General features: G+C 46.2%; 1 protein-coding gene across 1 annotated transcript in view; it reads left to right on the forward strand.

The window, feature by feature from the left end:
- Positions 1-17,432, forward strand: part of IL2RG (interleukin 2 receptor subunit gamma) — a 507,701-nt gene that overhangs the window by 46,509 nt on the left and 443,760 nt on the right. Inside the window, exon 3 of the mRNA XM_069612395.1 lies at positions 919-1,106. Within this exon, the coding sequence (XP_069468496.1) occupies positions 919-1,106 (188 nt within the window). The remainder of the gene's footprint in view (positions 1-918; positions 1,107-17,432) is intronic.

Consider the following 17,432-nt stretch of genomic DNA (forward strand, 5'->3'; position numbering starts at 1 on the left):
TGCAATGGCCAATAGCAATGCAGTATATCCAGTACACCGCCATCTCTCTTGCCCCCTAAAGCACTCATGACATAGCATATGAGTGATATTTAAGGATAAAATCTGAAATCACCAATTGACATCCAAGTGGGACTGACCCTAATCTGCCACTTAAAGATGAAATTTGCAGTGGATTCATAGATGTTCAAGTCTGAGTACTGCGGCCTAAATGAACATTTGGATTGGTCATACTTCACAGACCTTTGAATAATTTGGGAGCAGACTATGCTGTGGTAAGAATGAGGAAATGGGCTACTCCACCCATAATGCATTGCAACTATTCATCCATGTTCCATAGGTAAACAGTGCAGTGCTAAGTGCAGGCGAGTGGACTGCTCCTATCAGAACCCAACGCAAGAAATCCAATCAACTACCGGAGGAAAGTCATGGCCATTTCTTCAGTTCCCATGTGGAAGTCACTTCCTTTCATGAAGTTAATTGCAAAGTGTAATGTATGCAAAATGGTGTTAAGGGCAGGGGAAATGTAAGCTCTACCAAGTGCTTGGCTTCCTCTATGCTTAGATGCCCTCAGCCCTCCTATCTCCAGGGCACAACCCTGTGGCATCCTCAGGGTGGCTCCTCAGACCCATTGGCAGAGTGGTTCAGAGTCGTGAACTCTAGGGCATCTCCATCACCATCGAGGAACTCACCTAAATGTTCAAATAAGGGTAACCGCGGCATAAGAATGCAAGAGGTCCATGTAAATGGGGAGCAAAGCTCTCTTAGCTGTCCTGTAAGAAAGGGAGAAAACCTGTAACCCGCTACATCACAGAACCCCAGATTATTGACTTACTGGACCCTGGCTGCCAACAGGACATATAAGAGGTAGAAGCGCTGTAACATAACTCATCACTTCTCCTTAATTCTCTTCTCCCTTAGGTACAATTATGAGGACGCGGCTGCCGTGGAATGTCGGCGTTACCTCCAGGAAGGGGGTACCAAAACAGGATGCTGGTTCAACAGCAGCGAGCTTCAATACTTCCGTCCATTTCAGATCCATGTGAATGCAAGCGTTGAAGGCGAAAACACCATCATTCCCACTGTGGACATGAGATTACAGAACCTAGGTAAGACAGAGCATGGCAAATTCCCAATAAAAGGCAAGAAAATGACCCCCACCTCAGCATGCAAACACCCCCCCACATCTTGGCACTACCATCTGCAGCAAATCAACCTCTCATGTGTGCCACTGGTCCAATCCTTTAATCTCAGTGAGCAAGGGTGACAACACCCTCACCTGCATCTAAATCCCCCTCGACCCTCAACTAACTCCTCACTACTAAAATCTTTTATCATTACATATGTGATGGCATAGTAAGGATATGACGGTAGTCCACAGGGAAATGTGTTCTTCAGCTGAATGTGGTTTACTTTGCTCTTACTCCATTCAGGTATGTCTGGGTGCAGCTATGGGTGAGCCCCCCTTCACCTCCTGCAGAGGGAATGAAACCAACCGTTTCCCACTGTAGGATTGGCACAGTAATATTCCCCGGCCACAAAATGAACCTCTGCCTTTACATGAAAACAGTATGCACTTTAGCTGAGCTTGGGTATGCCAGCATTTCCCTGGAAGGCTGCGATTGAGGCCCTGTTGGCATTCCTGCCTCACAAAAGCCTTATGCACCACTAAAGGGCCAGAGTCAATACTGGGGAATTGGAGGGCCATCAAGAGAGGTGGGGTGCCTCAAAATAGAATCTCTAAAATTGGGCCTGTATCCTTCCACCATCTTTCTGTGTCATGCCAGGGCTGGCGGTAAACCCAGGTGCCGCCAAGGAGGTCAGAAGGTGTCATCTGTTTACTAAGCATTCCCACTCTACCCCGAGTCTCTGATCCAATCCCTCCTGGCCCAGTCAAAGTCTCAACCAAATTATCCACTTATATGTCACTTCTTATAGTGTCCAAGGAGTGCTATTCTCTTTGCAACAAACACTGGGCACGGGAGAGGTCAGTAGAATCTCAAGCTCTAGACCAGCTTGACTGTAATATTTGGCAGCCACTAAAGTGACTTTATAAACGTGATAGCCGGTGGGTCGGCTGCTTATGAGCCTTCCCTTTCAGGGACGTGCCAGGGTATTTGCCTTGGACCAGCTTCCTGCCTAGATCCTGTGCCATGGAGTGAGAAGCATGAGCTCTTCTAAGTCACAGTTCACTTTGCCTGGGGATCCCGATGGCCTGCACTCGTCAATGCTAAGCTCCACCTATGATCTTTGAGAGCGGACTCCACGTGTTGCTCCAGTCCTGTGGCTCAAGTTGGGTGGATAACCATGTTCTGCCTGAGTCCAGCTCCAGGTCCTAGACTGACCCGTGATTGACTAATTCATGCGGCACTGAAGTCAGATCAGTGCAGTATATGCACCCCAGCTCTAAAGTTCCTATCAATATGTATCTAGTGGTTAGGTCCTGCCAAGATCTGCAACTCCGGCTTCACCTGTTCCATTGAGTTTAGAGTGAACAGCGGGGCTGGGGGATTTCCTGTAGACACGCTCGTGGTCAAGACATCACTTGGAGAAAGGCAGTCTATCAGGTAGAGTTTCTCTCTAAAAAGTGGAACAAAATCCATCATTTCAGCCATCAGGAACAAAAACATCTGAAAAGTAGGCAGACATTGGGACCTTTTCAAAGTCCTTCAGATAGGTTTGTAGATATGTTTAATTCTTGATAAGATCGGCCGACACATGTTTTGACCTTGGTCATTCTCAGCTTGAGGATAATTCTGATGGTCAGCATTAATGAAAGGAACGTATGCATGGGGCAACTGGGGAGAAGCAGATGAATATGTGGGTGCCCCGACGTCTACGACTAGAAAAGATAAGCAAAGGGATAAACGGGTGGCGAGTTTAGAGCATCAAACAACTTGCAGGGAAATGCAAGGACCAAGAGAATCTCTCCAGGACAAATAATATTAGAATCAACACTCTTAAGTATAGCACCAAAAAGTGCGATGTAACCGAATGTGCGAATAAACATTTTAGAAACAAACTGTTGCCCCCTGACCTTGTAGTGGCAGGGTAAATTATTGACATGTGGCCATTTCGATAGGTTAATGAACTACAGGACAGGCTCCGTGGTCTCTACTTCAGGAAGCATCTCAAAGTGCCTCAGAACTCGATTTAGACAATGCCTACATCTGTTTGATACTTGACGAGAAACATGCAAGGCTGCAACTGTTTATATTGTGTCCTGGTGCATACACAAAACATGTCCATGCACAGACTATGCATTGAGAATCTGGTGTTTTCTATTGAACATGTGAAAGTCTAACATCGGGGACAAAGCAACCCATGACCATGCACAGACCACGGGCAAAGCTGAGCCGTGAGCTGGCCAGACTGCAGAGAGTCGTCAAATTACTTTTCCAGGACCTTCACAATAAACAGATGATCAGGAAGCAGGATAAGGATGTTATATGCTCAATATGATAGTCAGAATATTGATAGTCAGAATATTGATAGAGTAAAGAATGACCGAAGTCAGTGATGAGGGGAACGTTGACAGCACTTGCTGCGATTCAGGGATTGAGGAAACTCACACAGTTATAGTTGCAGGGCAATGACAAGACATGAGGAAACTGATGCAGCTGATACATATCAGATCCAACTCAAAACACTACTAGCCATGGAAGCCAAATTCCCGCTGGTGGGAACAAGGCAATCATTTGCCATGACAGGAAATAGGTAGAAGAAAATGGTGGCTTGGAGTCTGAAACCTAACAGGACTCACTGAATGACCCCCATTAATGAAATCTACAACCACTGAAGATGAAACCATCTTATAGGAGTCCAAGAAATTCGAGGATATCAAGCATTGTACAGTTCAGCGTATACCCTAGGCCAGGGATCTGCAACCTTTGGCTCTCTCTGTGTTAGACTGCAGTTCCTATCAGCCTTAGCTAGCATGCTCAATGGTGATGGATCATGGGATCTGTAGTCCATAACATCAGAGGTTACATGCTCCACCCCTAGGCAGAGATTACAAGGCCTTGTAGAAAAACCTCCTTAATTAAAAAAACTCCCCAAAAATCACAGACACAAAATAATTACTTAGGGGTGATTAAAACAGTTTTATAAAAGGTAAACCCACAGCATAGCATAGACCATTGCACAGGAATTGGGTAATACTTTAGCAGAGCTTTTTTATTTCTTCCTGCATAGTTGAGAGATAGTGGTAGACGCTACCAGCTCTTATAGACAAATGGGAAGGACCTAAACTAATGTGTCTCATATAGAGTAATAGCACTACTACATTTCAGTGCCAAAATCTACATAGAAATTCTGTTGAGCACAATAGATTAACTTTTCTTTCGCTTAGTCAACCCAGATCAATAAGATTTCATAAATGGTGCTAAGACATTGGATAATAAATAAAAAAAGAACAGTCCACTGTTCATACAGACAAAGATAAAATGCATATTGCTCTCACTTAACAGAAGAGAGTATATACCTTGAGTGGCCCGGACCTTTCTACAAATAGCTCTGGTTAAAATGAAACTGTGTGAAAACTATGTTGCAAAACTAAGTGCAAATTACGAGCGCTTATCAACACAAATACCAATGAATGGTCCTAAACCGAACAAACCTAACAAACTACCGCTCCAGATGTTCTTGCATGGAACCACTCAGTATTCAGGATAGTGGACAGAGAAAGAGTATTCATTTGGTAAAAGTGATCGTAAGTGTGATGATCTGCCGGTGTCTTTAATGCCCTCAGAATCTTCACGGCTCGAATCTATAACAGAACTAACAACCAAAGTTGAGTTTTGGCATCTGAAATCCAGATGAATATATACAAAGTCATAACTTGTACCCTGAACCAATAAGAGAGAGAGAGAGAGAGAGAGAGAGAGAGAGAGAGAGAGAGAGAGAATAGCCGAGCTAGGAGCCTTGAAAGAAGCTGAAGATACAACCAATACTTGAGTGTCAGCCTTGCAAGTGAAATGGAAGAGCAGCCATGGCCAACTTCCGACCGCTAGTAAAAGCCACCAAAAGTGGAACTAAACCACCAGAAACAACAGTGTATCTCTTGCTTTAAAATTGATCACATTGGGGTGAAGGAAGGAGGAAATATGTACGTTAAATGAATATTTTCCAAGCATTAGAGGGGATTTGGCGTTCCCTAATATCTTAGGATGCTACAGAACAGCTCAGTTAAGAGTTACTATATGGAATGTTATAAGAAAGACACTAAAAAAACATACTGACCATGTCTACCGGGCAGATCACTGTGGGTTGGAAAAGGAAGCCTAAAGCTCTGAGATTCTAGAGTCAATGAAACGCAGGTGCCATTTTCCCATCTCATCCCACGGATGGCTATACATTAAAGCATGCAAAAACAATGGGTACTCTATTAGTACTGTCCTTGTGTTGTACACATTTAAAATTCGAACGATGCTGCTGTATTCTGCTGAAATTTGGGGACATAAATATGTTAACAAGATTAAGTTGTTAGAAGCCACAATATTGCGTAAACTCTTGAGGCTGCCAAAATGTATTTCTAAAGAATATTTTTATTTAGAATTCAACGTGAAAGGTGTTGAACATGAACTCATTAGAAGACCCGTTATGTGCCATTTCAATCTCAATAACTTAGCAAATGACAGTATTGTGGTTCCCTTTATTGCAGCATTTACTCAGGTAGAAAGATATAGAGAAATAGGAATCTACTAAAATATCAACTGTTTATGAGTAATGGTGAGACCAGTATGTTCAATATACTGTGCTCTTTGGTGCCTCTACCTGTAAAGGCTGGTTAAAAAGAATGTATCAGCATTAAGCTATGAATGCTGTGTGGTTGAATTGGTAACCAAATCTCATAGTGGTCCCTTCCTTTTCTTTCTGCAAGAACGTATCTCAATCCCACTCTATATGAACTCCTACCCTAGTCCTAAATTGGTCTGCAACTATTTGCTGATGAAGTTCAACAATAGAGACGCATTGGATACCAAGGGTGGGCAGCTAGCTTTGTCTCAATCAATATGTATGAGCCGCTTACGTGGTAATGAAATAGTGGAAACATTAGAACATTTGATGATTCAATGTGAGTGCCTAACGGAACTGCGAAATAAGTATCTACCATCATCCGATAATAAGATAGATACTAATAATCTTTCCAGAATATGGCACCTCTTCTTGAATGGCAAAGATTGTAACTTAATATTCTTCATGGTACGATTTTATATGCATATAGTCGAGATCTTAAAAATAGTCTACTATTAGAAATGTTGTTGTTAGTCTGGTTTTGACAGTTTTTCTGATTCCTTGTGATTGCCTGCCATAATTGTATCATAGAATTCTTTTATGAGCGACTACATTGTGTATGATCTAATAACAGAAATGAACATGGCAGAAATGTATAAATGATATGGCCTAATCCAGACCACACAATGTCATATGGTTTTAGTTTACCAAGGTATTGTAATGTAATTTGGATCAATGTTGTCTGTGTATGTTTTAAATGTTGTATATACAAAGCCTATTTGGTTATTAAGTATATTAATAAAAACCATTAAAGCATGCATTACCCTGGCTAGGATAGGGAGTGCCATCCGGAGGCAGAAATAGATGAATAATTGATATGTGTGACAGATGTAAGAAGGACATTTGGATGACAGGACAAGATTCTTAGGTTCGATGGTGGATAATGCAGCTTATTGACCGAATAGCAGGCAATATGGTATTGACAGCCTTCAAATCTCCAGTGAGGAAGGGCCCGGACTGCCAAGGAAAAGACCATTATAGGATCTCAGCTTTGCCGGTGAGAGATAGAAGCAGTTTAGAATTTTCAATCTCGCAACCATAAGCCTACAAAAGGAAAGGGCAAGCTACAAATGTTCCACAAGTACTACATTGTGGCTAAACTCAAGGCCATGTTTCCCGATACTTTGGATAGAAGCTAGAGGAACTGGGGTAGTGCGGGGCTATGGCACACGTATGGTGTTTCTGCCCCAACCTACAGATACCATGGAAATTAATGTTTATGATTATCAATGATTCCCTGGGTCAACCACTCCTCACTGGTCATAGATAGATGTTTCTGCGGTGGCAATATAGTTCACCCAGGGCCTTCCTATCTACTCACTGAAGGTAGCATTGATGATCGAAAAAGGTTTCCACAGCCAATATTGACATTTGACACAAAGTGCATGAGAGATTCCTGTCCGAGAGCAGATGTCCAATACGCTATGTAATGGGCAACCCATGATGCCATGGTCCTGGCAACCTGGCAGGCCTTCCAGACCATGCTTCCAAACAGCGCAAAGAGATAACAACATGGTCTACACAATAGGAAATAGAAACATGTCCTTAAAGAGAGTTGACAAACAAGAATTCAGTCTCCTGGTAATGAGGTCCAGTCTGAACATGTAGACTGCATTCATGGGCACACTAACACCTCCCCTACAAGCGATAGGGTAGTGTATCGTTATAAGAAGGGGGTAGCGTTCCTTACCAGTGCCTCTTACTAGGAATGAGCTATTGTCCCTCACAAGGGATGGCGTAGTGTAACTTTCCAAGAAGTGGGCAGTGTCCCACACCAGGAATAGGGTAGTGGCTCCTCCAAAAAATGGTACAAGCATAATGTTATATGGAAAAGAAATGGTCATCAGTGACATAAACATATACAGTAGAAATGTGCATGGCTGGTTGGTTAGACCCTACACATGGTCAGCTCGCTCCATAGGAGATGCCAGGCCATTGGCCCTAGCCCCGTCCGTCCGTCCTCCATCACGTGGGGTCTGCTGAGCTCATCATCTACAGGGAACGAAGGTCGAGTTTGCATTTAGTTACTATGTGAGACAATTCTACTCAATCATTATGGCGTGCACCTTGGAGGATCGGGGATTGGCACAGGGGAAGGGTTAAGATCACGCTCACCCACACATTCTTCACTTATTCTGTATCGCACTCTCTGCACCCAAGGCTTCCACCCTCGCCTTGCACTACAATTTATTCCACCCTGTGCCTTGCATTAGAAATCTTGTCATTATGAAATAAGGCGGAGTGCTCGTGTTCGTTTAGATCTTTTATGACCATTGTTTTTATGGTTGGTGGTCTGGTGCCCCTACTATCGTGGAATTCAGGGGTCTTGGACAGGGACAGCTGTGGGTGCCATAGCTCATGGTGGGCTGGGTGGGGGGCGGAGGCCTGCTTGGGCCTGGCAGCGATAAACGTGCAGTGTGAGGCACCTGGTACTGTTTTGCGGCCTTGCAGGGTACATTCTTTCTCAGGATAACACGTATTGGCAACAGTTATAGAACAGAGGAGAGTTTCTATGGGACCAAACCACGTGGGGCTCTCTATCGTCAGTGCTTGGGCCTATTCAGGTTTCTACATTGGGTCTGTGTTTACCGCGCAGCGATGCAGGGCCGAATGCTTCTACCATAGCTATGATAATAGTGCCTACTTATATTCGTGCACTAAGTCTAAGCATCAATATTTTGCATAACATTGTGTCCGTGCAGGGTGTTTTACCACCGCCCCCCCCCCAGCACATCGCAAGTGTATTTATGGGATTTGCCTTACTCTAAAGCGCCAAGGGGGGGTGGGAGAGGTTCATTTCCTTCCCAACACTGGGCATAGAGTAGAAACCCTTGCAAGGTATGGGATAGTGTCCCTCACCAATAATGTGGTAGTGTCCCTCACCAGGGATGGGATACTGTCCTTCCCTCATGATAGGATAGTAGTCTCTTAAACGTCATGGGGTAGTGTCCCTCATGAGGGATGGCAAAGTGCCTCTTACCAGAGATGGGGATTGTGCCTTATCAGGGAAGAGATCCAGAGATGCGATAACGTCCCTTACCTGTGTTGATGAAGTGCCTCTTAAGAATATATGAGGAGTGGCTGTAACCCGGGATGTGACAGTGCCCCTAACCTGGGATGGGATAGTTTCTCACCAGGGAAATAAGGATCTCTGTACTAGGGGTATGGAGTGTGGTTTATGAGATATGGGTAGTGCCCCTTTCCAGAGATGGAAGTGTCCCTTACTAGGGATGGTAAAGTGACCCTTAACAGGGATGGGTAAATGTCCTTACAAGGGATGGGAAATTGCCCCTTTGCAGGGATGGGATTGTATCCCTTACCAGGGTCGATTAATTGCCTCTTAAGAATGGATGAGGTGTGGCTCTAACCAGGGATGTGACAGTGCCCCTAACCAGGGATGGGATAGTTTCTCAACAGGGAGGTAAGGATCTCCTTACTTGGGGTATGGAGTGTTCTTTATGAGACATGGGTTGTGCACCTTTCCAGAGATGGGATTGTATCCCTTACCAGGGATGGGATATTGTCTCTTATCAGGGGTGAAATATTGTCTCTAAGCAGGGATGGGATATATCCACTTTTAGTTTTCCTTACCAGGGATGGTGAAGTGTCCCTTATAGAGGATGGGATAGTATCGCTCAGCAGGTATAGGATATTTCCACTTAACACGGATGCAACAGTGTCCCTTATTAGGGATCAGAAAGTGTTGCTTATCAGGTATATTGAAGTGCCACTTACTAAGGATGGGATAGTGTCCCTTACCATAGATGGAATAGTGTCCCTTACCAAAGATGGGACCGTGACCCTTATCATAGATGGGATAGCGTCCCTTACCAAAGATGGAATAGTGTCCCTTAACAAAGATGGGATAGCATCCCTGACCATAGATGGGATAGCATCCCTTACCATAGATGGGCTAGTGTCCCTTACCATAGATGGGAAATAGACCCTTAGCAGGTGGGATTATGTCTCTTGTAGTGTCTCTTACCAGAAATAAGGAACTCTCTACCTGCACACATCAGAAACCGACAATCCCTCACCACCTTCAAAGAACTGGTCAAGACCTGGTTCTTTGATGAATGTGAGTAATATCTGATTCTCTGTTTCTACCTTTGCTGTCTTTATATGTATATTCTGGGCAATGCTGCATGGGCATCCCACAAGCGAGGCAGGGTAACTGCTGTTACCATCGGAAGCTGGGAGAGGGGCAGACCCAACCTCCCCGTGCCTGCTCCTCTCCTCCCCCCAGCTACAGAGACACGCAGTCTCGGCAGCACAAAGCCACGGAAGGGTAATGTGCGAACAGTCATCTCACCCTTCCTCCAAACAGCAAGGTGCTAAGCGCCATAAGGAAAACAACCGTCAGGCAGGGCCCAGGTTCTAAAGATCTGCCCCCACCAGGGGGCCAGAGAGTTGGCTATCCGGCCGGGGGCTGCGACAACAGCAGCCCCCACCACATACACAACAAAGACCCAGGGCCTCCCTGGGTCCTATAAATATGAGCAGCATGCTCAGAGTAAACACAATCTGTTTGTGGACCCTGAACGGGGACCCAAGCAAACAGGAGGTTCACTGTTTACTCAGTGTCTTCCAAATCTTCTTGCTTCTTTAGGAATTCTTGAAGTTCGCTGTACATCGCAGCGTCTTTTTTCTTTCCTGAACATTGTACTGTTCAAAGCAATTGCATTGCAGCCTTAACGAAGGAAGAAGAGGCAACCGAACAGCCAGCGCGGACGGCGTCAATCTCAACATCTCGGCATAGAGGAAAAAGCGAGCGGAGAGCGTGTCGAAAACAAAACAAACAAAGACGCATGCTGCGGAATCATCCCAAGCCAGAGCGAACGAAGGAGAGAGGGGCACCCAAGCAGCCCAGCGCGGACGGCGGCCGATTCAACAACTTACAGGTGAGCCACCACGCTGGGGCAACGAGGGAGGAAAAATAGACATTTGTGTCCGGAAGAGATACAATTTGTTACAGTGGACCAGAGCCCCCGCGTTATAAGGCAAGCGGGGCAAGATAACACAAACCAGTTTTAAACTCGGGCAGAGTCACAGCCAGCTTGGTAGCATGGCGAGCCGGGAGCTCGTTTTTTCTTGACATCCACGCAGAGCTTGCGACCACAATTTCAAGCTCGGCGGGCCCAAATACTGCAGTTTTAAAATAATTTCTACAATATTGCACGGGCGCCCTCACAGCGAAACCAATTAGTTAAATACCAGTGAAACAAGCCTGGGGGCTGCCCATTTTTAACATTAACACCACACAAACTGGACACTAGGAGACAATTTTTCTTTGAACCCTGTCAAGAAGGCACCAGCCAACAGTTACCCAGCACGTGCAACAAATAGAACAGGCTCAAAGAGCTTGCCGATGGCAACATCTTAACTCCTTGATAAAACTTTTTCCTTTTCCTATAACAGGCATAGAAGACCATGGGGCCCAAATGGAAAACACGGGCACCCTCAACACCGGTGCAGAAGCCCAAATCACCAAAATTGTTAGCAGCCATTGAAGCGGCAGAGCACTATGGATGGGCATGGGTTAGAGAAAACATGTACGGCCTACCCAGGAAAGGAATTACCAGCCCACCCATCCAAGAGGAGGTTTCTGCACCATTAAAAAGGAGAAAAGTATCCGAAAGCGCCAAAAAAGATACCAAAAAATTGTCAAAACTATGTGAGAAGGTAGCAGAATTACAGCAACTAATGGTAGAAATAAGGGGGAAACAGACACCGCCCACAAGGGAACCTGGGGCCTCAAACCCTACCGTCGCAGTAGAACCTACAATAACGGTTGTCAACCCACCCGTAACACTACCTACAGCAATCCCGCCACAACAAGTACAGCAGTTGCCAGTAGCACCGACAGCATAAATACAACAGCCTCCACAACTCCAGCAACAGATTCAGCAGGTGCTTTAAAAGCATGGGCAACCCCCAGCACAGACAACACGGGTGTGACAGGGACACCCGGCAGCAATACAACTGACATTGTAACAATCTGTAATGCACAGTTAGACCAAAAAATAAAATCTTTCCAAACAGAGATATTAAATAGATACAAAAGATATCTGGCACGGAACATTGATACCACAATCAAAGAAGCCATATAGGCCAAGGAATTTATAGACATCTTTTCCCTAATAAAAGACCAACGCAAAGGGAAAGACGCTTTCAGAGACCCCAAAAAGATAGAAGAGAAAGCTATTGCCAGAAATGCCCAGGTTGAACAAAACTGGGACAACTGGTTACAGGCCTTTGCCATTTTAGCAACAATATATGAATAAAAATTCCCCTGGATGGTAGGAAGATATGGGCATACGTTGATAAAATAAGGGAAGTAAAAGTAACACAGAGGGGGAAGACATGGCTAGCATACGACATCAGATTTAGGAGGAGCATGTCAGAAAGGCCAGCCATTGGGTGGGATGAAGTCCAGTACGATTTATACACCCTCAACGCCGAACCTCCCCAGGAAGAAGATACCATGCATTCTTCTTCCAAAAATAGCAAAAATTTGCAAGGAAGCAAATCCCATGACAATGATAAATCCAAAAAAGGGGAGCAGCCCTTTCGGAGGAACCAGCCTTGGGCAGCTAAAAATAATGCCCACAGACAGAACAAACAGCAGGCTGCCAAATCCAACATCCCATGCAGACATTTTGGGAAAAACCAGTGTACATGGGGCAATGAATGCTGGTACAAACACGCCTGCACAAACTGCAACAGCGACCATGCAGCAAGCAACTGCACCAGACTACCAGCCAAGAAAGAATGATATCCCAATTTTAGAACCAGGATGAACACCCATCAACCCGGGCAACTTTAGGGACGCCCTAAACAACTACCCAGACAAGGAAACCAGCAGGATACTATGGCGGGGTTTCACCAAAGGTTTTCCATCCCATTTAAGGGCACTGGGTCACATAACATCCCGATGAACCGAAAGTCAGCCAGGGACAACCCCCAGATAGTAGAAACCAAAAGCAAGAAAGAACTGCAACTAGGCAGGGTAGCAGGTCCCTGGGACGCCATGCTTTTAAAGAACTATTTAATATCTCCACTAGGCCTGGTCCCCAAAAAAGAGCCTGGGAAAATGGGGCTAAACCATCACCTCTCCTACCCTAAAGGCCAGTCTTTAAACGACGGCATCCCACACACAGAATCCGCCGTATCTTACACGCATTTCCAAGAAGCGGTAAGGCTCATACTAGTGCTACGCAGATGATAACCCCCCCAGGGTTCTAACCTCTCCCCCTGGCTGTTCAACCAGTATCTGGCACTTCTTGCTCACCGCATCGCCGCTCTCTGTCCCAACTTTCAGTGCTACGCGGATGATACCCAGCTCATTTTCAGGCTACCCACAGCCTCCTCTTCCCCTTCCCTCATCTCTGACTGTCTCTCTGCTATCCAGGAATGGTGTGCCGCCAACGACCTCTGCCTTAATGCCAGTAAGACTGAGATCTACTCATCGGTACACCCACTCCCTCCTTCCCTGCAGCTCTCTGGCCAGCCTCCCTTGGTCCTCTTCCTGCGCCTACCTGCAAGGCAAAAAACCTTGGGGTCATCTTCGACTCCACACTCTCTTTCTCTCCTCACATATCTGACCTCTCTAAGAAGTCACACTACCAGCTACACCTCCTCAGAGGTATCCTCCCTTTCCTCTCCTTCCCCCAGAAGCTCACTGTCTCCAGAGCCCTGGTTCTCTCGAAGCTGGACAACTGTAACAGCCTCTATCTAAATCTTCCTGCCTCTACTCTCTGCCCTTTGCAACTCATCCAGAACAGGACTGCGAGACTTGTCCTTGGCCTCAAGCCCAAGGACCTTATCTCTCCAGGACTGAAATCACTACACTGACTCCCAGTGGCTGTGAGGATTAAGTTCAAAACCCTCTGCATTGTCCACAAGGTCTTCTGGGGCCATGGGCCAAAATACCTTCAACTCTCTCTTCCTAAATATCTTCCCTCTCGAGCTCTTCGCTCATCCACCTCCAACTACCTCAGGGTCAGCCGCTTCTCCAAGCAACAAGCTGGGGGTAGATCTCTCTCCGCAGCTGGGGCCTCCCTCTGGAACAGCCTTCCTGCCTCCCTGAAACTTGAGGAGAACCATCTCAGGTTCCGGAAGCACCTCAAAACCTTCCTCTTTGCCTCTGCTTTCTCTCCCTCTATCTCCTGCGAAAATCACTGAACCTGCACTGAATCTGCAACTGGGCCACTCACCGATCTCGGTCCTTGGCCAAGCCTCTCTTCCCTGCACTGCCTACCTGCACTACGGGACTGTCTCTGTATCCTACAGCCCCTTCTCCCGGCACTTACCTTGCACTTGCCACCAGCTGGCCCTATTATTTATCTTGTATTCTACTAACCACGTATTGCACTTTCCTTGCACTTGCCACCAGCTGTCCCTATTAATTATCTTGTATTCTACTAACCATGTACAGAACTTTCCCCCTCTCCCCTTCCACTTTTCCCAGTCCCCTCTCCCCCTGCACTTGCGCGGTCTGAATGACACCTGGCCTAGTAGGATCGTTGTCTGTCTCCCTTTGTTCCCTCTCCCCTCGCCTCGTCGCGCCTTGAAACACTTGTGTATAGATGTGTTACAAATGCCATATCATATCATATCATACAAGAGTGCGGGTGAAACGCCTTGATGGCCAAGCTGGACATCGAATCTGCTTTCAGACTCTTGCCAGTCCACCCAGAGTCACAGCAGTGGCTAGGTTTCACTTTTAACAACAAATTCTATGTAGATAGATGCCTCCCCATGGGATGCGCAGTATCCTGAGCACTATTTGAGCAATTCAGTTCCTTTTTCCAATGGGCTTTCCTAAAGCAGAGACCAGGGACAAAAATAGTGCATTACCTAGACGATGTCATGGTCATAGGGCCACCAAACTCCGGGGAATGCGGCAGGGCTTTAGCAAATCTGGAGCACATGGCCGCACAGTGGGGAATTCCCCTAGCGGGGGAAAAAAACCACCAAACCAGACACAAACATAATCTTTCTGGGCATCGAAATAGACACAGCAAAGGGGCTCTGCAGAATCCCCAAAATAAAAATATCAGAACTCCTGGTAAAAATACAAAACCTGATAACGAAAGAAAAGGGGACAGTAAAGGAAATACAATCCTTAGAAGGCAGCCTCAATTTCGCATCCAGAATAATACCTCAAGGGAGGATATTTTCCAGAAGCCTAGAGTTCAAAATCAAATCACTCACCAAACCACACTTGCATATCCGGCTAGGCAGAGAGGTGAAACAGGACCTGGAAACATGGGGAAAATTCCTCAGAGATTTCAACGGGTCTTTACTTTGGTGAACGCCTTTAAATACCCGGTCAAACAGGGTCCTATACACCGACGCAGCTGGGAGCAAGGGGTTTGGAGCCATACTAGACTCTGAATGGGTGGCAGGACACTGGCCCAATTCATGGCAAGCTGCAGGGTGGACAAGAAACATCACCTTACTAGAAATATTCCCCATCTGGCTAACATTACACATCTGGGGCAGGCGACTAGCAAATACGAAACTTTTGATCTGGTGCGATAACATGGCTGTAGTGGGCTCCATAAACAGAAGGTCTACGAAATGCCCTTTAGTACTGAAAGTATTACGAGCCATTACAACAGTCACACTACAAGTAAACGTTGTACTCAGAGTGGAGCACATTTCAGGGGCAGATAATAACATTGCTGATGCCTTATCTCACTTCCAGTGGACAAGATTCTGAGAGCTAGCGCTGCACGCCCAAGAACAGATGACGCCAATGCCAGGAGAATGCTGGACAATAATGGGAAGACAAGAATAATGGCATCAACACCAACGCCAGAGAGCACAGGCCGGGATGCCCAACGAAACCAGGCACCTCTAAAACGGGTGCCAACAACACATTGGCCTCAACGCCAGCACCAGAGAGTGCAGGCTGGGATGACCAATACAAAGTAGGCACCTCTAAAACGGGTGCCAACAACACATTGGCATCAATGCCAGCACCAGAGAGTTCAGGCCGGGATGACCAATACAAAGCAGGCACCTCTAAAACGGGTGCCAACAACACATTGGCATCAACGCCACAGCCAGAGAGCCCAGGCCGGGATGCCCAACAAGAATCAGGCACATCAACAACGGGTGCCAACAACCTCACAGGCTTCCTAACAGAGATGGCAGAGAGGGCGGTGGCAAGCACCATTGCAACACAGTACAGTAAGTGTTTGCAAACAGTATTTAAGGCCACAGGTGTAAACCACGTAGAATTAATAACGATTAAAGATATAGAAGTATTTTTAAAATGGGCTCGGGAACAAGGTTTCAAAAGGGATTGGGCTAAAAGACACCTGGTGGCAATTTCATATTTTACAAAAATACGGGGCGATTCAGACCCCGCCCAGAACGCCCTCATCTCTTATGCAATGAAGGGATGGGGCAGAATAGAGGGTGTCCAAGTGGACACCTGCCGACCCCTTGATTTAAGCAAACTGGTGCAGATAGCAAGCCAGTTGGAAGCCATATGTTGGCACCCATACGAGATAATGTTGTTTAAAACAGCATTTTTCCTAGCCTACTTTGGGGCTTTCCGGGTAGGAGAACTCATCGCTTCCAGCATCAAGGCCACAAACGGCCTGGGTGTCATGGAAATCAGGGTGAGACAGGAGAGTGTTAACATAGAAATGCAACAGTCGAAAACGGGTGCAAAAAGAACCATCAACATTTGTTGCATTGATGAAGCAACAAACTGTCCGGTTTGCATCACCAACCTCTATTACGCACAACGACCCAAAGTGGGGGGGAGTTTTTTAATCCACAAGGATGCATCGGCCCTAAGCCGCTACCAATTTAAAGGAGTGCTGATAAAAGCAATCAGCAAAGCAGGGTGGGATCCCAAACAGTTCGGCATTCATTCCTTCAGGATAGGTGCCGCCACTGCAGCATGGCAGGGAGGCTTAGCACCGCAACAGCTAAAAAACATAGGGGGATGGAAGTCAGACTGTTATAAAAGATATATCAGACCACAACTGATATAGCCATCCTCCCTAAAAAATGTCTTTCTTTTCCCTCCCTCCCACCACCACAGAAACAACAGGCGAATCGAGGACCACACTCCGATCAGCATGGATAGTGGGCCACTCATTCGTTTTCAGGACAGGCAGATGCGCAGAAGAGCCTAAAGAAGGGCCACCTTTCAGAAAAACACCATTACTTCATGGTGGGGATACAGAGGCCTGAGGTGGGCCGACGTCCACGAAACACTAGCAGAACTGGTGCCATACAGGGACCCCCCAGAATTCCTGATCTTCCATCTAGGGGGCAACGACCTAGTCAACACGGCTAGACGCATCCTATGCGAAGAAATCTGCTCCTCCCTAACAGGCATCTCGCACAACTAGAGGGGTACTGAAATATACTTCTCAGCCATCTTACCAAGAAAGAAATGGCTAGGGGCCAACCGCTACAAATCTGTAGACATATCCAGAAGAAAATTGAACAGGACGATAGAGAGATTCTGTATGACAAGAGGACTGGGTTTCATAAAACACCCAGCCATTACACTAGGCAACCCAGACCTCTTTCTCGACGGCACCCATCTGTCTAGCCAGGGCATGGAGCATTTCTTTCAGGAAATCAATGCAACACTTGCTCACAGG

The sequence above is a fragment of the Ambystoma mexicanum genome, chromosome 5p (genome assembly GCF_040938575.1).
Source record: "Ambystoma mexicanum isolate Mex_15411 chromosome 5p, UKY_AmexF1_1, whole genome shotgun sequence".
NCBI lineage: Eukaryota > Metazoa > Chordata > Amphibia > Caudata > Ambystomatidae > Ambystoma > Ambystoma mexicanum.